Below are 27,611 nucleotides of genomic sequence, written 5' to 3' on the forward strand. Positions count from 1 at the left end.
GGAGTAATATAAATTTATGTTCAAGTAATATTTCATAACACCATCCGCCTTTGGTCTGCCAAGCCGAACGGGGAGCCGGGTGGTTGGTTGCAAAAGGCTCCCCGGGACCAGGGGCTCCCCAACGGCGGGTTGGGGGAGAGGTGAGCCGGAACGCTTCTCCCGAAAGATCAACGACATCAACTGCCTATAACAAATTGCAGCCATACACACGTGCACTGTTGTCATGTCAAGAAATTTATTGCTTTTGTCCTGGGTGTCTTTGACAAGAAATTAGTGAGGTCATTATTGAGTGTCTTTTTTCTTAGTGGACGTACATAGGATCCCGATTTGAGAAACAACTCCCTTAAAATGAATGTCTATTAATGTGGTTGTAGAAAGAGAGAGAGAGAGAGGGGAATTCAATGTATTTTATTTTTTAACTATTTTTTTTTCCTGAGGCACGTTTCAGCATAAAACGTGGCTCAATTTGTGTATTCCATTCGCAGATTATTCTCGTGTGTGCACATAAAACCATTCATGATTTTCAGCAATAAAAAAAGGCTACCATAGAAAATAATTCAAAAAAGAAGAACATTCACGGGTTAGTTTTAAATTTTCTTCCTCCATGGTTTATCGATAGGCCAATACTTGTGTTCACCTGGCCGTCACACATGGATAGAGGATTAAAACAACCGAACGGTAAAAATATAACTTTTATTTGGCTTTAAAAATGTTGGCCCGATAAAGAAATGTTTTCAACAATATTGTGTTCAACTTTAAAAATGAGGAGTGCGTTAAATCATTTTACCCCAACACAGACGTAGAGGGCAGGCTGTTCTTCATGTTATACAATGCATCCGAGGGTACCGTCCAACATTCAACTAATTGTTGAAACAAAGCCCACCCCCCCCCCCGATCACAACATTTCACGATCTTCACGTTTAGGTTTTGTGTAACAGCGGCCTTGATGAACACGCTTTGTCAACAGAGTTCGGACCCTTGTCATCGTGCCGACAAACCTTTACCCGATGCTCAGCCGTTTAGTCTCCCATGATACCGAGCGGCCAGAGATCGCTTGACCTCCCCGGGCGGGCTGGCTTCCAAAAGCCAATGGACAGGGAGTAATACGGACCACCCACCGTAATTATAGCATGTCGCCATACTACATGTCGGGGTTTTAGTTTTCTCTTTAATGCGTCCAAATTGAAGATTACTTGAAATTAGTAATTTCATCACCGTCAACGTTTTCTTCTGTCTCATGATAAATTTGGCGGGTAAATGCAACTTATTTTTAGAAGTTAGTGCTTGCTTAGGAGAATCGGCATAGATCTTCAGCGACAGGTAATTCCGTACGCGTGTACGGTTACAAAGCGAGATTAATCCCTAAATCTCAACTGTCGCCTCGGGCTCATGGACGGGGGAAGAACAGCAAGCAGATGTCATGGCTTTCTACCCGGGCATGATGCAGTTACACAATAATCATGTCCGACTTATTTTTCAGAAGAAATCTTATTTTTTTTTTTTTTTTTTTTTTTTGGGGGGGGGGGTGATCTTCCATTTTAATGAGCGTAGTGACTGCTGCCCATAGTTGCTGATTGTTTTCCAGAGTGCACGTGACATTGTATATCATACAGGGAATGTATCATAATATGCGCACCCACGATGATTTTTAAAATCACGGAACGCATTAAGGCATGGTGAACCTTCGTTTTTGGGAACCGTTCGATTGTTTTAATCTACAATAAAACTAACACGCGAACTGGTTTCAAAATGTGGCCGCGTTGTTGAGATATCGCCGAGCGTACAAAGCGAATAATGTACACACGCAGGAAAAATTATTCCTCTAACAAACTAAGAAGCACTTTTGAAAATTCAAAATAATTGTTGGCATAAAATATTTATCTTTTTACGTAACAGCATTACCTCGAAGTGACAGTTTTTTTTTCAAAATTATTTCTACTATAGAAATCCACTGTAATTCACACCAAAAGTTTTTACTGCCAGTATTTTTGAGTGATAACAAAACGTCTAAACCAAATATTCCCTTTAAACATAATGCACTATATGAGGCAGTGTATACTATAGTTTCAGTTATTCAAACGATTGCTTCGAAATAACTTTTTTATGGCTCTTTCATATCGTAATTGTTCCATTATGTCAACAATAAATTAAAAACATAAAAAGGTCTAAATGGACAGGACAAAATGAAACACAACGATTGCAGAAGGGAGCGATTAATTCCAATAAAACTAATTCCGACCTATGATCAGGTTATCTTGTATTCCTATAATTAGTCCCGTTACAAGTTTCTGCTATTCCTTCCCGTAAATCACACTGATATTTTAGTCATTTTGGACTTAATAAAAAATAATTGAATGTATCAAGTTTAGACTAATCCAAACCGCCGCGTGCCTGTGTGATTTGCAATGTATGCAGCGCATGTCGAAAGGAACAGGTTACTGTGAATCATGAATCATAAACGTGAACATGAATTTTACAAAGGAACTATGGTATTGGTGTCACAACTCTTACCCGAACAAAAAAACTGAATAACTTGTCCACCCATCCCTTTGCCACAGTGGTGTTCCGCCCCAACTTGACAACCGCGCACAAACTAAAGAATTGTAGTCATTTACTTGTAAGTTGTAATTTTACGTTTACGCAAATTAGTCAAATAACATTTTATGAGTGACATTCGATCATGGAGCTATACCCCTGACCTTAGTCCAATTAAAACCTAGACTTGATTCAAGCCCCGTGCGAGAGGTTCCCCTAAGCATGCCCGCAGTCAAAATGTGGCTACCGTGGTTCCGCGTGCGGAGCAGGTCGGGGGAATGCAGCGCATCACAAAACAATCTAGCGATGGCACGGGATTATGACTTGAGTCAAGTCTAATTAAAACCCCGTTAGGCACCCCCATAAATGATTCGATGGAAGCCTCTGTAATGTGGTATACAGTAATGACAACCATGTACATGTACAGCAAGGTGTACCTGTCTTGATTCCAGGCCCGGACGCCGTGAAAAACAGCCCAGAAGCCTAATCTGGGGTAGTCTTGAAATCAAGTCGGTAAATTAATGCTAAGCGCGGTGTGGTCATGGGGACGGTACACTCATCCTAGATTCCTGTATGTGTGCGAGTCAGTGGCCACGCACTACCAGCGACCGTTGCATGAATGTACAGTATAATCGCAATGTAACCGGCAGTGTGTGTGTTTGTAACAAAAATGGCAGACTTGTCATCAAGTCTATCGTACGTGGTGATGAACCATGCAGGGCAAGGCTTCGATTGAGCTCCTTCGCACTGGGGTAACCATGGCGCGAAAAATACCCCCCCCCCCATTTCAAACCAAGAACACAAGGCGTCTTGTGTTAAAGTCAATAAAGACCTTGGGCATCAATTAAGCACTCGGTGATTGAATTCGCTCATTAGCATCCACAGCAGATGTTTGGAGAAGGCTTGTCGATTAGACGGTATGCAGAAGTCTTAGAATAGATCGTGGGTGGGTGAAACAAAAGGGTATTAGGCTAATGGCGGGAAAACATCTCTCTAAACGATCGCTGACATTCCTGACGTGGTATATGAAGTGTGCATTCCGCGAAAAACTTCGTCAATAAAGCTTCCCTTGATACTATACTCATCATACCACCCACCCCCTCCCCCACCACACCCCAACATCCAGCCACACTTAAAGACACTGGACACTATTGGTAATTGTCAAAGACCTGTCTTCTCTCTTGGTATATCTCAACATAATTATGCATATTATGACAAACCTGTGAAAATTTGAGCTCAATCGGTCGTCGACGTTGCGAGATATTATGGTCACACGAAGTTGTGTGGAAAATTACTTCTTTCTTGAAAACTACGTCACTTCAGAGGGAGCTGTTTCTCACAGTGTTTGATACTAAGAACCTCTCCCCATTACGCGTAATCAAGAAAGGTTTTTCTGCTAAAAGTAATTAGGAGTAATTACCAATAGTGTCCACATAAGTCCCTAGTCCTCTTATACTCCAAACCTCAATGGTCCCACGAACCATGAACCCTCCGTTTCTTGACAGTTCACCCATCGTTCGCTCGCTGTCTCGAGTGTGCCATCCCTCCGGGGCAAACTGATAACATTGTTCTCGACTCAATTACCAGTTGCCCGTGGGACGCAGTTTGGACAATTTCGAGATTGTCCGTTGATTTATATACAATAACATATTATATTCTTTACAATATTACAACATGCCCCGTTTCTTGTAAGAATTTATGTGCTTATTGTATAAAACTCAATGTCCACAGATTTACATTTGAAGACAACGATGGTCGAAAGCTTCCCTTTAATACTTGCCGAGTTGACAATTGAGCCCATTTTTGTTTTCAATCTTGTTGTTTTATTTTATATACATATATATACATATTTACCCTTATTTGTTATTTTATGCATATGTTGGGATACACCAAGTGAGAATATTGGTTTTCGGCAATCACCTAAGGTGTCCATTAAAGTGCCTTCAAGAAGCCCGCTCAAACTGTCCGCATCCACACTTGATTTTGTCGAAAAGGGGAGGGGGAAACAAGAGAGAAAGAAGTTGTGCAATCGAAATAATATGCCCCAAAGGCGACACGCCCGTGCACAAATCCCGTAACGATTCAACAAGTATTAAACGGTCTTTTATTGTTTAGCATTAGAAATGTGATCGCTCAATTTGAGGGAAATTTCATAAGGTGTTTGAACCTACGATAAAAGAAGGGGGGGGGGGGAGGAACTAAAGAAAACAATTAAGGAAGGAAAAAAGGGTGCACTTTTGCTCGTGTTCCTTTCGGGACAGAGTGTTGTCTGGGGTGGGGAAACCCCCTCACACACGGGGTCGAAAAGGCCCAGTTCTTATAGAAAGAAAAAAAGAGGGAAAAAAATGGTTTATTAAAAATCTATTAAAATCGCTGCCAGCAGCAGAATTACATGAACAGTTACATAGTTAAAAATTTGGAGTAGGCTTTTAATACACAACAAAAGCCATTGCAAGTAAATTAAGATTTTGTTTTATTTTTCACTTTACTTTATTGGATTCTACAATTCATATTATTAGTTCTATCGTCACATTAAATACATAGAGATAACAAATATTATCATTATACCAATACACGATAACAGATTAATAAGGAGCTGCAGAATGGACTCGATCAGTATATACAGAAGTACACCATACTGAGGTGCTAAATATAACACCCAAAAACCAATGACAGTAAAGTTAGTTCGATAATGGATACTGGACGTTTGTACAGCGAATATCAATGTTGCTTTTACGATATTGGATTGTCCAATATCCAATATTGATGTAAAATGTACAATGTCCAATATCGGAAAAGTAACATTGATTTTTTGCTGTGCAAACCTATGTGAATGAACAGTGTACAATATCGAAAAAGCAACATTAATATTATTTTGCTATACAAACCCAAGTGAATGTACAATGTCCAGTATCGAAATAACAACATTTGCTATACAAACCCATGTGAATGTACAATGTCCAATATCGAAATAGCAACATTCATAACATTTGCTGTACAAACATGTGAATGTACAATGTCTTATATCGAAATAGCAACATTGATATTATTTTGCTATACAAACCCATGTGAATGTACAATGTCCATTATCGAAATAGCAACATTGATATTATTTTGCTATACAAACCCAAGTGGATGTTCAATGTCCTATATCGAAATAGCAACATTGATATTATTTTGCTATACAAACCCACGTGAATGTTCAAAGTCCTGTATCGAAATAGCAACATTGATATTATTTTGCTATACAAACCCATGTGAATGTACAATGTCCAATATCGAAATAGCAACATTGATATTATTTTGCTATACAAACCCAAGTGGATGTTCAATGTCCTATATCGAAATAGCAACATTGATATTATTTTGCTATACAAACCCACGTGAATGTTCAATGTCCTGTATCGAAATAGCAACATTGATGTTATTTTGGTATACAAACCCATGTGAATGTACAATGTCCAATGTCGAAATAGCAACATTGATATTGTTTTGCTGTACAAACATGTGAATCTACAATGTCCTATATCGAAATAACAACCGTAACCATTGATATTTTTTGCTATACAAACCCACGTGAATGTGCAGTATCCAATATCGAAATAGCAACATCGATGTGAATGTCCAATACCCAGTATTAAACTAACTTTACTGCCATGAACAAAACCCACATCATCACAAAACAAAATAATAAAACAGTTGAATTAATACGGTCCCAAAAAGTTGGACATCTCTTGATCAAGCACACAACACGAGTTATCATTTTTTACAAGTACACAACTCTTCAACAATTATTTAAATAATAATAATATAAAGATAACAAATAAAGATGCATGGACACAAATTTTACATCAGGATATGGTTTTACAATTTGGATACATTGGGTAGCAAATACACGTGTAAGGGAACGTACAACTTTGTTTTTTAACCGTTTGGTTGGAATCCATACATAGTTGATGATGTTATGTACAGTACAACTAACCTGTGAAAACTTCATTTCAAAGGTGGTATTGTTTTTGATATAACTATTGCCGAATATGTGGAGCGATTACAGACACTGGACAGTTGGTAAATGTCAAAGACCAGTTTTCTCACTTGGTGTATCTCAACTTATACACAAAAATACAAACCTGTGAAAATTTGAGCTCAATAGGTCGCCGAAATTGCGAGATAATAATGAAAGAAAAAAACACCCTTGTCACACGAAGTTGTTTGCGTTCAGATGCTTGATTTCGAGACCTAAAAATCTAAACCTGAGGTTTCGAAATCAAATTCTTGGAAAACTAATTCTTTCTTGAAAACTATGTCACTTCAGAGGGAACCGTTTCTCACAATTGTTATACTACCAACCTATCCCCATTGCTCGTCACCAAGTAAGGGTTTATGCTGATAATTATTTTGAGTAATTACCAATTGTGTCCACTGCCTTTAATTCCACACAGTTATAATAATCTGTAATTGGAATACACAATCTGAGAAACATATCTGACAAAAACGCTCCTCGCATTCAAACTTTGGGGAGTTCTCCATAGGATAGGTAAAAAATAAGACAATTGATCCGCCATGATGGGTCATTTGATTACCTAAGAGGGCACTAGATCACAGCAACATCAGGGGGGGGGGTGCTTGAGGGGAAAACACACTGTCACACTTCATGGGAATGGCTTTTTTTTTTACTAAATTGAAATTAAAGACATTGGTAATATTGAAAACAACATTTTGATTCAATCTGAAAGCTCGATGACTAATTAATTGATACAAGTACCATCATCATTTCCATCTGATAATTTCTTCCGAAGTCCCAACAAAGCGTTGAAGACCACCCCTAGATAAACGGAAACTATATCGCACTTACTATTCGTTTCTTACAGAAGCAAAACTCATTTTGATGAAATATTCACCGATTGGTTGCATGACCTAATACTTAAAATCGAGTCCTGCTCTTCCAAAAACAATGTTGTATTGTCATAAGCATTCGCAGTAAAGAAACACCCGTCCGTAGAGAAACGTTATCAGGGAAGAAAGCGTCAGTAAACACGAACCAGCACTTCTTTAGGATGGGGCAAAGGAGCTCATAGACATGCATCTAACTCTCTTGCATCTTGCTCCAAAGCATCACGAGAAATACCGTCAATCCTCAAACGAAGTCAGTCTTCCTAATAGTAAGACCACAAAGTCATGTTTACTGCTCATCATCGCCAGCAACGACGATGACGACCACCAGGCCTTAAGACGATTTCCGTGGGGGTGGTCGCTTTGATACATCGGGGGAACACTCTCGACCGCGCCCGCTTGGCTCGTAGTGTTCTACAACACGCATTTATCGTAGTAACTGCCCTGCAGGCTCTGTTGTATCTGACTGCTCATTAGGAACCCTTTACGGTCGCAAGAATCATTCATCTCAGATTGGATTGCATTCCTCATCCCTTGAAGAGTGGCTGTAGCACAGAAAGACAAGAGAAAACAACAAATTGCTTAATTTATAATGTAAATAAAGATATTATCAAGTTATACACCACAAAGGAAAATGATGGCTATGATGACAAATTAATAATAAAATGATAAGTATTATTACCATATACATATCTTTTGTTTAAATCCTTTTAAAATTTAATTAAATTATACAGAATTGAATGAACTATTGACCAACTAAGGTTTTGAAAATGTATTTCATTGTCTTCCTTTAAATACTAGTTTATTTATTGGTGGGTGTGGTTGATATTGTTTTACTTGTTTTAAATTAATGATGATCGCTAACAGTTAACATGTACATGTATGTTTAGAGGAGACATAGTTTGTTCATGATATTTTGTTTGTTTGTTCGTCTATTTTATTCGTAGTTTGGTTTCATCGTGATGAGCAGAATTGATGCCAATCTTATTATTCAACTCGGAGTTAACATAACTAAACAATGTGGTCCATGACGTAATTTGCAATAGTGAACGTAGAATGTCTTGTACACGGTGCATATCTCTCGAAAATTCGCGGCACTTAAATTGCTTGCGACCCAGCGTTCGAAAAAGCATGATAAGTGCGCAGTCTCTACAGCGCCCTCTATTACAGAAGTTATACACACTGTTGGCTCTTGGTAAGTCAAGCAACGACAAGACCCCGTATCGTGACCTGGGTACTTTTTGTAAATGGAGCGAAACACGTTTTTAATGACAGGTTCGTTCCCTTCTTGTTTCCATCAGAAACTCTCTTTAATTTAACTCAATACAAATCATAATAACTAAATACAGTTGGAACTCGCGGGGGATGGGGGGTCCATGTTCCAAAACGTTCAATTGTTGATGACATCGAACCCCCACAAGATTGGGGGCTACTTCGTTTAGTTGTGTTTCATTGTTTTTACCTGAAAGTAAACGACTTAAATTTGAAATGGCTGGCAAATTCGGTTTGACTTCAAGACAATCATTCACGTTTCTATTGATTATTTCCACGCTATTGTTTTCAAATGTCTATCGAATATTGGCCTACCTCACCAATTTCGAATGGTGGTACGAAATAATCATCCACTTTCGTTTTTTTTTTTGCACAATCAGACTGTTTTGCTTCTTTTTAAAATAAATATAAATGTCAATCATTTAAAAACACAATAAAAACAACAATGCAACAAACACGGCGAAAATTGGTTATAATCACATTGAAAAATTAATGTTTTGTTGTAATTATGCACAAACAAAAGGTGTCGATGAAATGACGTTTCAACACATAGCAGAGTCTTTCCAACTTGAGGGACCAATGAATAAGGAAGGGGTCAGGCTGAGGTGGTGGTGGGGGGAAGGGGATGGTTTGACCGTAAGAAGTTGGACACACACAGGCGATTGAGACCTTCCTTCATGATTGAGATAAGACTTTCATTTTAAATTGTTGTATTTTCATTTTTTAACCACCCGAAAAGAAGATGTAGTTCAAAAACAAAACCTTCAATGTACAGTTTTCCACTTCACAGTTTTGAGTGTTGTGTGTCCATCTCAAAGTTGACCAGCCCGATTGACATTTGGAAGTAATGCAGTTTTTATTGCCGGCATTCTCCTAGTGAATTACAGTCTTGTTTACCACACAGTTTCGCTGATGCTTTTTTGTCGAGACGCAGAAACGAAAACCTCGAGTAGATTTATGTCCAGAAATTCCAGGATTGAGCATTCTGAACTGCTTCATCTATCATCAACTTCCAAAGCCTCCATAGATACTTGCCGTCTGACTATTTTGGACGTTTAAATGAATGACATCAATTTTGTGGTTATTTATTGCTTAAAGGTACTGGACATTATTGGTAATTACTCAAAATAATTATTAGCATACAATTTTACTTGGAAGTTTATAATGGAGAGCTGTTGATACAACAGAAGTAAAACTCTCTGAAGTAAAACAGTTTTGTAGAAATATATTTATTTCTCACTCAAACAATAACGACTTCAGGTGAAGACTTTAATTATTCATCTGAAAGCACACGCATGTGCAACATGAGTGTTTTTCGTTCATATAATAATTATTCTCTTGCATCTTCAACAACCATTGAAGTCAAAACTTTCACAGGTTTGTTATTTGATGCATTTTTTTTATGTTGTGGGTTACACCAAGTGAGAATACTGGTCTTTGAAAGTTACCAAATGTGTCCGGTACCTTTAAAAGAAAATATAAGATAAAGACGACAACATAGGGACCACCAACATTATTGGACAATATAGTTTTATTCTTCTATGTTTACAATGTCTCTGCTTCATGGTCCTGTATCTTTCCTTTCTATTGATTTGGAGAATTGGCATTGTTATCATTAATTGAGGTGTGTATTGAAACTTCACTGCGAAAACCGTGGTGTTATAATTTGACAGCATGTGTATTGGCAACCCCAAAAGAATCAACATTTTACAACATAATGGTGCAGAGGAAGCACTGATCTCTACCAGGTTTCTACCAACAACACAAAGACAATGGTGTCGTTTCGTTACCACAACACCACTATTATGATGCCAATTTGGAGTCTCTGTAATTTATTGTGACAAAACCACACAGTATCAATGTTTTGCATAGCGTCCATTCCCAGAGTCATCACTGATTGCGATATTCAATTTTTCAATATAGTTTTGCAGTTAGAGGCCTGAATAAAATTATCAACTAAATCGAGCGTCGAATTTTCCCTGACCGCGTTTGACACCCCCATTTTACAACTAACTTCCAAGCAGAATCCCACCCGATCTATACGCCAGCTGATATGTGGAAAAGTCACATAATATTCCGACCCAAATCTCTGATCAAGATCTTCAGACGTCCGGGCGCTTGTGTGGGCTTGGATTTCATCCTAACAGATCCCTTCCATTTCACTAAGAGAGAGACCTACGGCACGTACAGACTCACTTGACAGTTCGAGCAGGATAAAGGTAGAACAGAGAAAGGTGGTCAGAAACCATTAAAGGCACTGGACAATGTTGGTAATAACTCAACATAATTGTCGACATAATTTAATTACTTAGTAAAAAATTATTAGGAAACAAGCAAACGGAGAGCAGTTGATGGTATACAATATTTTTTGAGAAACGGCTCTCTCTCTAAGATAACGTAGTTTTTTAGAAAGGGGTAATTTCTTACCCAAATGTTGTAAGACTTTTTTTTTTTTTTTTTTTTTTTTTTTACTAGGCGTCTAAAAACACATCAGTATGTGCAATTTTTGTTTTAAATATCTTATGCAACTTCAATGCCAAGTTGAGTCCAAATGTTCACAGATTTTCATGATTATTTGAGGGATACACAAACTTAAGTGAGAACAGTTGTCTTTGACAATTACCAAAGATATTCCGCAGAAGATTTCACGAAATGCTAGGATTATGATTAATCATAACTCGAGTTAGGACGAGTTACTCGTTCTCATGGATACGGAACTTAGCTCCTCCTACAAGTCCTAAGATTAATACAATTAAAGGCAGTGGACACTATTGGTAATTGTCAAAGACTAGCCTTCACATACAGTTGGTGTATCTCAACATATGCATAAAATAACAAACCTGTGAAAATTTGAGCTCAATCGGTCGTCGAAGTTGACAAACACCCTTGCCACACGAAGTTGTGTGTATTTAAATGCTTGATTTCGAGACCTCAAATCCTAAACTTGAGGTCTCGAAATCAAATTTGTGGAAAATTACCTCGAAATTTGTCGAAAACTACGTTATTTCAGAGGGAGACGTTTCTCACAATGTTTTATCCTATCAACCTCTCCCCATTACTCGCTACCAAGTGAGGTTTTATGCTGATAATTATGTTGAGTCATTACCAATAGTGTCCACTGCCTTTAAGTTAAGAAGAGTTTGGTGAGATCGACAACAGTGTCTTTAATGAACCGTCAAGAATGGTACTAGTTTCTGTATTTCGTTCTTACACACACCACACACTCTCTGAATGTACTGTGATCCATTTCTCTGGCAGGCTAGGTGGCCTGATGTACGTCGATAACGTATAGCCATCTGGTTTGTGTCGTGTCAACGCTGCCCTAAGGTCCCCCTGGCTTCCCTGGCTTTCACCGGTCGTTGAAAACCAACCATGTTACCGCAGCAGTCCATTGGTCGTATGGTTCATGCACAATTAACACCCCAGTCGCTGAGCTGGTTTTTACGATTTAGTTGTTTTCGTCTAAAAATGTGCATCGGTGTCGGGGAAAGCTGACTTTCGGTGATTTAATGAGGGGTTTGCGTCAAAAGTTTACAAATTGGACATGTGTTTTCGTAATACCCGATAATAACTACAATACAATATGTAGTGTACACTTTCGAAGTTGAGAGAACATTGCTAACGCGCACAAACAAAAACTCTCCCCAAACCTTGTTCAATAATAAAGCGTGACAATCTCCATTGATTCTCACAATTGTTTTTAATAATTTGTTTTAACATTACTTGAAACAACATTGGTAACATAGGTAAATGCAGGCCTATCCAAATCGTATGTGACCCAAAACATAAAGCCAACACGAAACAACAAACCTGTGAAAGTTTAAGCTAAATCGATTACATTGAGTCACAGGAATAACAGTTTGAACAAAAACTGTTTTCAGTGTTTTCAAGGCCAATTAAAAAACAAAAAAACTAGTGCATTCAAGCGTTCGTTCATTTTGAATTATTATTACAGTACAATAACAGACATTGAAGTGAACATTTCAGTCCCTTTCCCTCTAAAATAATGTAATAAGAAGGCAGAATAAAATTGATTAATTAACTGAAGAAGGGGAAACTAAATGATTTCAAAACCATGTTACAGTCGTGGACAACTTTGGCAGAGCGGTGCAGCGGTGAGTTCCAGCATGATTCCAGGGTGTGTCCGCACACTTACCACACCGACACATTCCCCGGTTCAAACACCCCTCTCGTTAAAAACAAAAAACAAAAAAACTCAATAAATTAACGAGTCTTTTGTTACCACGGTTATCGGGGAAAACACCTAAATCATGGGGGTCTGGTTGACCGAGAATTGATGGTTGATCTGATGGGTGCTGAAACCACGGAGAGACCGGCTGGTCATGCTGCGGTAATAACGCCAGGCAAGGTCTAGACCCCCATGGGAACGAGGTTGTTAGTGAAGTGACGGGTTGCAGACGTGGTGAACTTTTAAAGGGATGGTATTCCTTTGGTAATCACCTTATTAAAATCAATGGTAACTTATACATTTGGTTTGGAGCCTGCAACAGCTTTCGATAGTGTTTAGCATTCTGAGGAGTATTTCACTTCGAAATAATGTAAAAAAGGTATCAGTTTTTAAGCCCCAAAACATGAATCTAAATAGTGCTGCCGGGATTATTCCGTTAGGGATTATTCTTCAGTTTAGGTGTGGATATAAATCGCGATCACTTTTTGAAATGAAAGTTTCACAGGTTACTTTTATTGCATAATGCTTACATCTATATTTACAAAGGATCTAACAGTCGAAAAGGTTCTAAAAACAAACAAAGGTATGGGGCCCATATACTTTGCCTGTTTATTATTTATATCAGCGATAACAATATCTATAAGGAGAGGCAACAACTGAGTAACACGAAACGAAGAAGCGTTCGAATCACAGAAGAAAGTTGTGCTAAATAAAAAAAAGCAGAACAATGACGTTACTTTACAATTTACCACTTATTGTATTTATGTAATGTTAATACACAGACGCAAGGAAAACACAAACGATCTGCCAGAAGATTATGCGACGTCTATTCAACACCTTTACGAATACCATGACGTCACCATTATCTTATGTTCATCCCTATCGTGTCAGGTTTGCAACTGCTTGCTCTCATTAATGGTCCCACACTTTGTAAGACAACACTGCACCATACACTGACTCACTTTCCAAAATAGATTCATGCCATGGGTTTTGCCAGCTAATGTGGCCAATGTATTCACGTCATTATGATAAATGGCTGGTATATAGGGGGATCCACACCGCTCAGATTTTTTTTTTTCGAAACGAGTGCTTACGTTTATTTTCTTAATAAACCAATCTTGACAGTACCAACAGTACCTCGCACCAGACTAACTCTGACAGCAGACTATGCAAACTCACATAGCCTATGGCACACCAATTCGCAAATAGAATTCAACAAAATCAGCTGGCCATCCAGTACAACCTCCCCCATCCATGGTCCAGCAACACCAATCAACTTCAATACGCGTCTTCAAGAAGCAACCCAAGACTTCACGTTCCGTTCGTGAGAATACATGAACTATTGTCAAGGTTAACCCGTAATTTGAAGAACTTTCAGGAGAGTCTCTCTTAAAGGTACTGGACAATATTGGTAATTACTCAAACTAATTGTTAGCTTAAAACCTTACTTGGTGACGAGTAATGGTGAGAGCATGATGGTATAAAACATTGTGAGAAACGGCTCCCTCCGAAGTAACGTTGTTTTCGATAAAGAAGTAATTTTCCACTAAAATATTTTTTGAATTTAATTTTGAGACCTCAGAATTAGATTTTGAGGTCCCGAAATCAAGCATCTGAAAGCACCAGCTTCGTGTGACAATGGTATTTTTTCTTAATCCATTATTATATCTCGCAACTTCGACGACCAATTGAGCTAAAATTTGAGTTTGTTATTTTATGCACATGTTAAGATCAACTGAGAAGACTAGTCTTTGACAATTACTTATTTTAGCGTCCAATGTCTTTCAAACCTTAAACAATAATGTGAAAAATAAATCTTAAATACAATAATCAAGTGCTGTGAGCAGACAAGTTGTGACTTGGAATTTTTTTTTAAAAACGGAACCCCCCACCCCCCCCCCAAAAAAAACCCCAATCAAACACAAAATCACAAGTACAATATAAAAGATTAAATTTGTAAAATCAAGAAACTGTCATGAACTGCTCAGAGGTTAATCGTCTTTTGGTTAGGGTGAAATTCTTCATCGATCCCACTATTTAGGTTGTTTGTGAAAAACTCACTCACAAAGTTTCTTGTAACCACTGCTGCACCTACGAACATTTGGTGGTAGCACTGGTGGTTTGTGGTACCGTGGTACTAGTTGTGGTAAAGGGTGGGGGGGGGGGCGAGGTCAATAATTTGACAGCCAACAACACGCTGGAGGTGTGCACTGAAAAGTCCCACCCGCACGCAAACAAATTGATCACGACATGTAGATAGGTCACAAACGAAGCTAGCCCGGTGCCCTTAATGGGTCCGAGATGGTTTAATGGTGCACCTGGGAGGGACAATAAAACAGTGACAAGGCACTAGGGGAGCCTCCATGTAGTAACCAAGACAGACAAGAGAGTGAGACCATGGAGGTAGAAATGACAGACTGAGTCGGGGAAATGTTTCTAACAAGTGTAGCGAGGTTGGTCGTGAACAGCCACAAGGGAGGAAGTTTTGCGTTTGCCACTGTTGCTACTGACACGGACCTCACCGCGTGTCAATAGCTTAATAATCTAAAAACCACTGGCTTTCTTCACACATTCAGAGGGAATTTCCAAGGCTACTTCATTTTCAACATTGTACTTGCTTGAAAGAAACAATGAAAGAAAAACACCCTTGTTGCACAGATTTGTGACAATATAGGGGATAGTCGCATACATATATAGAGAGGTTGTTCCATAGGCCTACATAACGAGTTTCCAGCACGAAATCAGATCCAAATAACTAATCTAAAACAGAATACTAATTAGTGTGTTTGTGTGTGGGTTTTTTTCCTAGGAAGAAAACCATAGGCCTACCAATAACCTCGTTAGAAGCTGTATTGCAATTTAAACAAATCCTGCTCTTAAATTAATTTAGCTTATGGCCAGACAAAATAACGGACACACTTTTAGTAAATCTAATTTTCAACAAATTGGCAGAAGCCAAAATGCTGCGTGTTCCCTTTAATACCAGCTACACAAAAGTACGAAGAGCGAGACTCTCGGACCGGACGGAGCACATCATCCCGTACCGTGACTAAGTCAATCCAGCCCCGGGCGACTCCCCGCTCAATCCGCGCCGGTATTCGGTACCGTCCGTCACCACTCATCGCGCCCGGGAGAAGAACAAACTTTCTCAAATCCGACTCAATCAAAACCTCGCCAAGGAGGGCCAGGGCAAACGAAGAGAGCTAAGCCCCTACACTGGCGATAACCAACATGTAAAATCCATAGGTCTGCGAGGGTTTGTTATGAGAAGGCTTGGGGGAGAGGTGTGAAAAACCAAACCAGGTGTTGGCAGCACTTGCAAGGAATATCTGGTTGCGCTGGTCTTTTTTTTTTTTTTTTTTTTTTGTGGCCGACCGTATTATACATTTATGCGTTTAGGGTTGGATTGCGGGTGCGTCTGCAGGACAAAACAAATCAAATTAGACGGGGGTAGATTTGTACTCCTGGCCTATGTACATGTCAATGTGTGTTCTTAATCATATATTGCCAGCGAAAGGTTTAAGTGAAAGGAACACGTTGTCTTGGATCGGTCAAGTTGGTCTTGAAAAGCGTTTGAAGCCGTTTGTTATGAATTCGAACAGTTGAATAGATAATTTAAAAGTAAGAATACAATGATCCACACAAACCAAACATGAAAGGTCCTTCTTCTCAAAAAAAATAAAAAATTGCCGTCCTTTATGGACAGCTTGCCACACGAGGTGCGCATTTGATAAAGTTTAGCAACCGCGCTAACATTAAAGGAACACATTGCCTTGGATCGGTCGAGTTGGTCTTTGAAAAGCGTTTGTAACCGTTTTTTATAAATTGCATATGGGTAGAAAGATGTTGTAAAAGTAGAATAAAATGATCCACACAAACATGCCTCAAAATTGCGTGGTTTTCCTTTTACCTCGTCGACTAACACGTCGGCCATTTATGGGGGTCAAAATTTTGACTCCCATAAATGGCCGACCGTGTTAGTTCGCACAGTAGAAGGAAAACCACGCAATTTGGAGGCAAACTTGTGTGGATCATTGTATTCTACTTTTAAAACATCTTCCCAACCATATGCATTATATAAAAAACGGTTACAAACGCTTTTGTTTTGACCAACTCGTCCGATCCAAGGCAACGTGTTCCTTTAAGCAGGGGACCCTTGTTAAACTGCTGTCGTGTAAAGGGCTTCTAGTTAAGGACTAATTGTGAAATCGACCCCAGGAAAACCAAAAAAGGCAGTAGCTGTATCATTTCTCTCTGTGCTGTATCGAGCTTGGTGATTTTGTTTTACGGTACAGGACCACCTACGATGGAAACTAGGCAGTTAGTGTATACGTAATAAGCAAGAATGACAAGGGGGCCCCTCGGTCAGCTATTAACACGGCCTGTCACGACTAACCCCTGGATAGTTCAGATATGACCCATACCGCTGCTGCTGATGACGTCACAGGTTATGCTCATTTTTGATTGCATGTACATTTAACTTACACTATACTTGCACACGTACATGTACATGTATATGGACATGTGCAAATTGTGCACATGTAATGTCATTGCATGGGGTATGATGGATCACGCTATAGAGCTAGGACCCAAGGAGTTCAAACTATGATCAAACACTCTAAAAAGTAAAGTGTTGAGTACAACAATTGGATAAGCTCGGTGAGTGACCACACTTTGAAAGTGTTGGATCCAGAGTGTTGTTCGTTAAATCTAGCATTTCACATTTTAAACCAACGCAGAAAGTGTTAATTCAACTTTTCTCAAAGAAAAAAAAAAATCATGAGAATTGTTGGATCAGCTTGTTAAATGTTAAGCTGACACTTAAATTGTTGGTTAAATAAAATGCTGGATTTAACACATACAATGCTGGATTCAACACTTTCAAAGTGTTGTCACTCACCGCTTCAACTAAAACGTCTTCAGAGTGCACAAAGCATCTACAACCATATCTCTATCGGTACTTCCCCCAAGGTGTTCTGTATTTAATGACTTAAAAATGTTTGCAGTAAAGATTGGAACATCCAGTCAATCCATGCCCTCTCATCAAACACGCATGGATTAGAGAACTCGTGAACTTAACTGTCCGAAATCACCTTTAAGGAAGAATCATAGTCAAATAAACCAAAGAGGGTTCGGTTGTTGTTTTTACAATCTCGTGCAATGAGTTACCGCCGAGCCTATAACAAAGTTGCCTGAACAACAGGGCTTCCGAAAAACACCGTCTTTTCGGCCATAACATTCGTTGAGACACAATTATCCTTGAATTTAGAAGAGAAATTAAAACATCGTACAGATTGTTCTGTTTCCCCGAGGTCTATAATAACGTGGGGACCAGAAAGTCAAACCGCGCGAAGATGCACGATGTGGATAGTTATTTATTTTAATTTAGATGAATCATTACGATTTTTGTTCTTGCAATCAACAACTACAACAGAAACACGTAACCTGAAGCTGTGATGTTAACCCGATACAGCAACGAGCTCGAAATTGGCCCTCAAATTTATATCACCACATTTTAATTTCTAGTGAAAAACCACCAAAAATGTCATGCGTTTGCAAAATGTATTATACTGATTGAACGTCCACCTTACCCAAACATTAATGAGCCCCATTTATTGGCAAGCGTGAAGATAACGGTATTAATTGTTCATTATAGTGCCGTTTTTTATAGACTGCCGTAAAAATGTCACTGCCAAAAAAGTGACATAAATATGTTGTAAGGTTGAAAAGTCACAAACTGAAGCGTTAAAATACTTCAAAATTCAGCTGCCACACGTTGGGGAAAACAGCAAACTTTAGAAAAGAGGGTCTTTGTCTCGGAATTTACGCACGTTTACATCGGTATTAAAGCAATGGACACTGGTGGTAATTGTCGAAGTCAAGTATTGTCACTTGGTGTATCAAACATAATCTGCATAAATAAAGAACCTGTGAAAATTTGAGCTCGCTTATGTCACACGAAGTTGTGTGCTTTCAGATGCTTGATTTCGGGACCTCAAAATCTAATTCTGACGTATCGAAATCAAATTCGTGGAAAATTACTTCTTTCTCGAAAACTACGTCACTTTAGAGAGAGCCGTTTCTCACAATGTTTTATACTATCAGCAGCTCTCCATTGCTTGTTACCAAGTACGTTTTTATGATAACACTTATTTTGATTAATTACCAATAGTGTCCAGTGCCTTTAATTCGGTTTTGGCAATCGAAACAGGCAGCAATGATTTGTGTAGTTTCAAAGACTATTTACTCTATACATCGATCTTTTTCAAATATTGTGTCTGGGGGATCGTAGTTGTGCGAACTTTGTTTACATAACACTAAAAAGTAGGATGGTTTTAAAAATCGAACTTTTTGGAGTCGTCTGTTTCGTTTCTGTTTTCCAAAAATAATCATTTCATACGGACTAAGACCCAGCAATAACGAACCTGCAGCCGATTTCACGAAACGCTAGGATTAATCTTATCTCGAGTATGGGACGAGTAACCCGTCTTAACTTAGGATGGGTTCAATGGTTCAATGCGTACTACGCTTTTGGATACAGAACTGAACCCGTCACAAGTCCTAAGATTGTTTTTCTTTTCACATTCAAACTAGGGCTGGGCTTCGCTCAGCATCAGACAAAACCCGTCTTGCTGAAAATAAACCGAGCAGCAAATCTCTTCAATCCGCTGCATATAAATCTTTTTCCTAAGCCGCTCCAGGACTGTGGAACCATCTTCCCATCACAATACGCACCTCAATTTCACTGTCTATTTTCAAGAAAGCTCTTAAAAAACATCTTTTTCCTTAATGTTTATTGCTTTATTGTTAATTTGTTGTATTATCTGCATTGCTATTGTTCGTCTAAAGCGCTGTGGTCTAAATGAAATGGCGCTACATGTATATAAAAACCCATTGTATTGTATTGTATATTGTATTGTAAGATTAATTCTAAGTTTGGTGAAATCGACGGCTTGGATGGATGTCCATCAGCTCCATTGTGGCAATCAAAAATAGGCATAAGGATTATTGATCTGTGTAGTCTACAAAGACTATTTCATTGTCTTCAATACTTTCAGACAGACAGGCTTATTTGTGTCTCGGTTGTTCAAAGTGTGGTATACCATGAACTACATTACTTTTTAGAGTCTACTTTTGTTAAAATAAAAAATTCACGTGGATTTACACCCAGCACTAACTAATGGACCAGGGATGGATTCACCCAAATTAAATCTTTCGGAACTACCTGGACTGGATCAAGTTGTGGGTTGGGGTGTTCGGGGGGGGGGGGGTCGGCGCATAAGTATGGTCGGCGTGACCGTGGGGAGTTAAGGTGATAATTCCACCCGATCCAGCTGGAGTTTTAACTAAATCACGTGCATGGGTGAACAGAATAACAGTGCAACCCTGGTGCGTTTATCGTAATCCGAACACAGATGTTGTCTTCCAGGTAGTCCATAATGCTATCAGGGAGGGAGGGAGGGGGGGGGGTGGTGCTTTGGAATAACTAAATGAACCGTTTAGCAGCAACGATTTGACAAAAAGCAAAGTGTGAATGCAAGAGAGTTATCCACGATTGAGAAAAAGCTGCTTGTTGATAAAGATGTGTACCCCCCCTTTAAACGATCCTTCTCTCCCGCCATAAGCATTAGCTTCCAACCTCCTAAGTTATTCATTCACATTGACCTATTCATCGTTCTTATAGTTTAGACCTAGACATTGTATTTGTGTTTACAATAAGCCAGATTTCAAGAACATACAGGAGGCGCTGACAATGATGAGCTTGTATAAAAATTAAAGACAAACGTAAACTTGGCCAGAAGTACACCCCCCTCCCCCGCCCCCGGTTGCTCGGCAGAAAACTATGTTATTCTACCTCCATGGCTATACCAATGATAAGATAAAGAAGAACATTTCATAAGATCTGTGCCATATTCGTGTGAAAACCATTCCGTGGGAATAGACAAGGGAGTCGGTTATCAGCTCATAGTTCACTGGACACCAGACTAGGCTAGGCTTCAATTCACAACCACAGATCAGTTATTGTTAATACGGACCAAGGTTTCAGACAATTAGCATCCAATTAACACGGACGATTAGCGTAAATGGATTAAGTTGATAATGACAGTACAGGCTGGGGTGTTATGTTACTGTCCTAAATGCGCCAGGGCGGGGGCGGGGGCGGGGGGGGGGGGGGTGGCGGGGAACAACACGAGTTTAGTTTAGAGGGATACCGCAAGAATGCATTAACCGTTTGGAAACAGCAGACATATGAAAACTTCATCGTGTTATTGTAAGGTGGTGAAGTTTAAGTTTAAAGAAACGCAATTAAAACCCTTTTTTTCTCTCAAGTTTTACTCAATGTGATTGTCTAAGCCGCTGCAATCGGAATTAGCAATCGTGTCTACAAGAATTTCAAACAAGATTGTTTATCAGGCGGGACATTTGAAGTATAATTATTATTAAGAAATTATGATATTAGGACAAAAAGTATGGCGGATTTATCGACTATACAAGGGCTGACATGTGCATGTGGTGTAGGCTGGTATAAACAATGTTGATTGAAATGACCAGAGATACAAGGCATTGTTGATTGGACTTGTCAAATTGTTCGGCAGTTGAACACCAAACCATCCAGGACAACATATATCCACCAGTAAACTACACCCAAGACGCTCACATAATCTTCACATATTCTTCGTTCGACACACTGCCGAACCAAAATGAACCATCAAGTAAAAAGTGCTCACTCAAACCAGTCGACTTCACCAACCATATTTACTTCCCCCAACCCGTGCCTCACCTCACACACAGCACAGTGCCTCAAAACAACCCAAGAGTTCACAATATTTTCTCTCTAAGCCACTCATCTAAGTCCTAGAAAAACATCACACGATTTCAGAGGAGGTAATTATGATTCAGAAATACGGGGGGATTTGTAGGGGAGAGAGAGAACGAGAGATTCTGTAATGCCGTGATGTTGGCAATAATAGCCCCGGTCAACTGTCGGGCGCCTTCGGGCGTCGTGTTGAGAGATGCCTAACACACCCATCAATTTTCCTGTACTTCATAACATAATTTCAACCGAGCAACATTGACTGTGTGTTCGGGAAACAGATGTTTCATCACAACGATAGGGCCTACTGGTTGCACTACAGGATTCACAGTGAAATGTGGTTTTCAAAAATGGGTTGGAATTAGGAAAATATAAAAAACACAATGTCAACAGATTTACATTAAACTTACATAGTTTGAAGATTATGATAGAAGAAAGTTTCCCTTGAAATTTTACTTACTGAGGTGCTGTAGTTTGTGAGAAATTAGTAAAATTTATAATTTTCGTCTTAGTTTTAGCATGTTGTAAAAACGTATTAACCAGTTATGCTATGGTTTTGGTATAATATCATAACTGGTTAAGGGGTTTTTACATGCTAAAATAATTTTGGTCTCATGAGACCAAAATTATTTGGTGACTTGTTTTACTCATTTCTCAAAAACTAAAAAAACCTTAGTTAGTAATATTTGGAGGGAAGCTTTCCACTATCATTATCTTCAAACCCTGTAAGTTAAATGTAAATCTGTGGACATTTTGAAAAGGTACCCGAATCCTTAAAAGCGGGAAGTTAACATTAAAAGAAAAAATACACAAAAAAACAACCGGCACAACAGCACTGTTTGGGGGATATGCTGCGGTAGGGTCATAATATGCTCTTTTTCAGAAACATTTCTCAAGGTAAGTTGTATTTCTAAGGTGAGACGGACACAACATATTTAGAAAGGGGACGTTTAGACCTATTAAGTATCATGCTTTTCCTTTACTTCTGTCAACTGGAGAAGAAAACTAATGATCCGAACGCTTACCAGCTCAAATTTTTTCGAAGATGACACCTTTTCAGACGTAAACATTTCTCCAGACGAACAGACACACGGTCCAAGAACCGGTACTATCATTTATACCAGTTGTATAGATGCCACATTATTGCATTAAATGTCTCAAGAAAAATTCCTCAACAGAATTTCGGTTTCATAAACGTGGCTTTACCTATTATTAAAAACAAAGCATAACTTGCACGTATAGATCTGCTGTAATCGCAAAAAAAAAAAAACAACTTTAAAAAGCCTCTTAACCCCTTTTCGCGTTTGATCACATTTCTGTCATTGTGTTCATGTAACTTGTTATTTAGGATATTATTATTTTTGTGTGTAATTATTACCATTTGCTTTTTGCCTTAAATTCACCAATTTCTCTTTAATTTCCAATTTAAATGTTTGCACTGTTCTTTATTCTTACATGTTCAACTGTAAATCTCTTCGAAGATACTGAAATCGCTCTATATGATAATAAATGTAGTAGTATCACCTACGTTATGTTTTGGTAATTAACATTTCATGAAAGTACACACTTTTCCTTTACTATTGCTGATATCGCATGACAAAAACCCCAATTTGCTTTCCAGAAAACAACTGAGCTATGCCAATCACTTAAAACAATACCACGATAACTTGTATATCAAGATTCAAGGAACTACTAATATAATGGCGAATCATTTAAATGTAGCCAGCCACAAATTGGTGTCTCAAGTCAAAACTTTTGTTTGTTAACTGGGCGAATCCAATCACTTAAAACAACCCAACTTCTGTATACAGATTCACAGAAACTAGGGTGAATCATTGTAATATTAAAAACCACATCTTATACAACGTCTTCAATTGCATCACGGACCACATCCTTTTAATCCCAGCGAAATGCCCCTCCGACTTTCCAGGAATCACAAGGAACTCTCCAACAAAATCATCTTATTATGTTATCAAGTGAGAGACGCGAAAAGTTCACTGACGAAAAGCATCTCATTTCATACAATTGGAGACAGTCAGTGGACACTATTGGTTATTGTCAAAGACCAGTATTCTCACTTGGTGTATCCCAACATATGCATAAAATAACAAACCTGTGAAAATTTGAGCTTGATTGGTCGTCGGGGTTTCAAAATAACTATGAAAGAGAAAGTAAAAAACCTTTGTCACACGAAGTTGTGTGCTTTCAGATGCTTGATTTCGATACCTCAAATTCTAAATTAGAGGTCTCGCAATCAAATTCGTAGAAAATTACTTCTTTCTCGAAAACTACGTCAACCTCTCCCCATTACTGGTAACCAAGTGAGGTTTTATGCGGATAAATATTTTTAGTAATTATCAATAGTGTCCACTGCCTTTAAAGAAACTGGACACATTTGATTGTTGTCAAAGACCAATATTCTCACTTGGTGTATCCCAACATTTTTTATTTACAACATATCAAATCTGTGAAAACTTTGACTCAATTGGTCATCGAATTTGCAGGAAAATAATGAAGAAAAACACACATTTTGCTCAACTTAGTGTGCTTTCAGTTTCAGATGCATAATAAAAGGTTTCAGTTATTTGAGAGAGAAATTACCTTTCTCAAAAACCACGTTAATTAAGAGGAGTCGTTTCTCATAATGTTTAAAAATTTACTGTCCACATCTCTCCATTTCTTGTTACCAAGTAATTTGTTATGCTTTTAATTATTTTGAGTAATCACCGACAGAGTCCACAGTGCCTTTAAAAGTATGGATAACTTAAAAAGCTGGCAGAGACGTGAAATTACTGGTTATCTTGTCCTGCTGGGTAGTCAATGGAAAAGTAAAGGGCAAACACTGCATATGGATCCAAGTTAGTCCAAACACCAACAACATGGCGAAATCTCACACCAGCATCAACATACCCTTACCCCAAAACAGAGGTTCTGATGACAACCACGCATAAAACACACAGTAACCATGTCCCACCCTGTGGCATACTCAAATCACATGACATGTTTTCCACACATCGTAACCTTTCAACCCGGGCATAATTGCAACATTTATCTCCAGTCACACCGCAAAAAAAAACCTGTTTTTCTTTCCTCCGGTCCGCCAGAGATTTCCCCCGTTAATCTCAAGCAGTAACTTCTCCTACTATTATCTCAGGTGTTTCATGCCTTCTTGGACCACGACCGCATCTTCTCATTCTGCAGTCAACCATTAAGGGTGGCGATCTATTTCATAACGCCTGTCCATCTTTGTCTTTGAACCGTACCTATATTCATCCATCACCCGGGGGAGAATAATGTCAATTTCTTCGGGGAAAAAAAACAACAGACTAGAATCTCACACACAAAGAGTGCGTGTGACTGGATATAGACTCTTCTTGATAACCGGTTTCAATCAGTGCGTGTCAAGTAATCATCAGTTTTTCTAAAAAACTTTTAATGAATGTGTTTGGCAATCCTCAAACGAGAAATCATCTACGAATTCAACTCCTTTTTTATCACCGAGGGCTTAAGGGAAGTACACCTTAGGTTTTTTGTACCGTTCGATTGCTTTAATACTAAACAAATTAAGATATGTTATACTAAACCTAAAGTAATAATCCACAGGGGTAGATGACTGCGTAAGTTTGAAATAGTTTGATTTGAAAGTTGACCTGTGGAAATTTCATTTCATAAGGTTAGAGCGTTTTTAAGATATCTCCGAAAATCTGGAGCGGTTGTGTCAACGCGGCAGGAACAACAATCCGTAAGTAATTAGAATACACAACCTGAGATACAATTATTGTGAGATAAAAACTGGTAAGTTTTTCAATTACACCACATTACTTCAAAGTGAAACGATTCTCAAAATGCTATAATGGACCACTACTGTTGTTGCTGTGGCAATCATTTTAAGATGGGTTACCAAACGTAAATCCTCCCAAAGGTCAATTCGTATACAATGACCTCTCTCATGTTGAATACAGATTTTTGTCTGCCTTTTTTAGCACTAACGAAGGCGTGCCTTATCTTGATTCTAAGAATGTCATCGCATCACAATAACAAAATCAACGGCGATCCTTATCTTGATGTACCGGTAGCAACGGTTCGTCCCATACCTTATCTTGGTCCAAGTAAAGAGGGTGTACCACTAAATTAGCTGCTTTAAAGGAACATGTTGCCTTGGATCGGTCGAGTTGGTCTTTGAAAAGCGTTTGTAACCGTTTGTTATAAAATGCATATGGTTAGAAAGATGATTCAAAAGTAGAATACAATGATCCACACAAATTTGCCACGGAAATGCAGGGTTTTCCTTTTACTTTGCGAACTAACACGGTCGGCCATTATATGGGAGTCAACAATATGACTCCCATAAATGGCCGACCGTGTTAGTCGACGAGCTAGAAGGAAAACCACGCAAATTCGAGTGATACTTGTGTGGATCATTATATTCTACTTTTAAAATATCTTTCTAGTCATATGCAATTTATAACAATCGGTTACAACCGCTTTTTCAAATACCAACTCGACCGATCCAAGGCAACGTGTTCCTTTAACTTTCCTTTCACCGGCATTTCGTTCAGATTAAAATTAAAGAAGAGTCGGTACATGATCAGAGGCAAGAGTTTAAAACAAAATTCATAACAATACTTAAAAGTAGCTTAGAAGTAGCTCACCAAAATAATATGTTTACCAGCCAAATTGCAATGTTAACATAATATGACTGGTATCCTGCTCATGTTTTGTACAGTAGAAACGTTGCTAAAGCCAGTGGACACTATTGGTAATTGTCAAAGACTTGCATTCACAGTTAGTGTATCTCAACTGCAAAGAATAACAAACCTGTGTAAATTTGAGCTCAATTGGTCATCGAACTTGCGAGATAAGAATGAAAGAAAAAAAAAAACCCTTGTCACACGAAGTTAGGTGCGTTTAGATGGTGGATTTCGAGACCTCAAGTTCTAAATCTAAGGTCTCGAAATCAAATTCGTGGAAAATTACTTCCTTCTCGAAAACTATGGCACTTCAGACGGAGCCGTTTCTCACAATGTTTTATACCATCAACCTCTCCTCATTACTCGTCACCAAGAAAGGTTTTATGCTAATAAATGTTTTGAGTAGTTACCAATAGTGTCCACTGCCTTTAAGCAATATCTGGCTTTAGGCAGCTCCGCGAAACGTTGGCACATGGCCCAGCTTTACTCTTACACAGTGGAATTCGGCTTGTTTTCCAGTCCCTGCCACGGTCCATACTCTCTAAATGCAAAATAGTGAAAAACACTCTTTGAAGCGCCATATGAGGGACAAGTCTTTTTCGAGTGATCATCACTCTTTTAGATTGAATATGCATCTTTTTGAGTGATTTTTTCCCCACTCTGTCCTGGAGTGAAACTCCTCTAAAAGAGTGAAATAACCACTACTTATTTTAAAGAGCCATTTGAGGGACAACTCGAAATGTAAAGAATGGTGTTTTTCACTCTTTTGCATATAAAGAGTATAGAAATACGCATTTTGGGCGATGTCCGCGCATAGTTCGTTTGCGATGTGGTACGATATAATATGGCTACGATATAATGTAAAACCGAAACAAAACTACCACAATTTTAGAGCCCCCTTTAAAACAAGATCCACAACCAATAAAATACATATCCATGTTCGTAAACATATTTCGTAAAGCCTCATTATTTATGTGTCTCACAACCGACAATGGTCTACAACGAGCATGGTTATCGTACAAATAATGAAAGAACACTCTCACAACAACTCCATTTCTCCAAGATATCATTGGCTGGTTGGGGCCGATGAGTATATTCCTTGCCCATTTTCCTTGAACTTGAAAGGGAAAAGATGGATCGAGATCCCCAAAGAGAGAGAACTGAAGGGATCAGGATCCCCCGAAACGAACTCTGATTGGGCCCCGGGGAAGGCACT

At 38.7% G+C, this 27,611-nt stretch overlaps 1 protein-coding gene across 1 annotated transcript in view; it reads right to left on the minus strand.

The window, feature by feature from the left end:
- Positions 1-5,024: 5,024 nt before the first annotated feature.
- LOC139934822 (forkhead box protein F1-like) overlaps positions 5,025-27,611 on the minus strand; it is a 31,368-nt gene continuing 8,781 nt past the window's right edge. Inside the window, exon 2 of the mRNA XM_071929225.1 lies at positions 5,025-7,973. Coding sequence (XP_071785326.1) covers positions 7,843-7,973 — 131 coding nt within the window. The 3' untranslated portion in view covers positions 5,025-7,842. The remainder of the gene's footprint in view (positions 7,974-27,611) is intronic.

The sequence above is a fragment of the Asterias amurensis genome, chromosome 3 (assembly GCF_032118995.1).
Source record: "Asterias amurensis chromosome 3, ASM3211899v1".
In the NCBI taxonomy this organism is placed as follows: domain Eukaryota; kingdom Metazoa; phylum Echinodermata; class Asteroidea; order Forcipulatida; family Asteriidae; genus Asterias; species Asterias amurensis.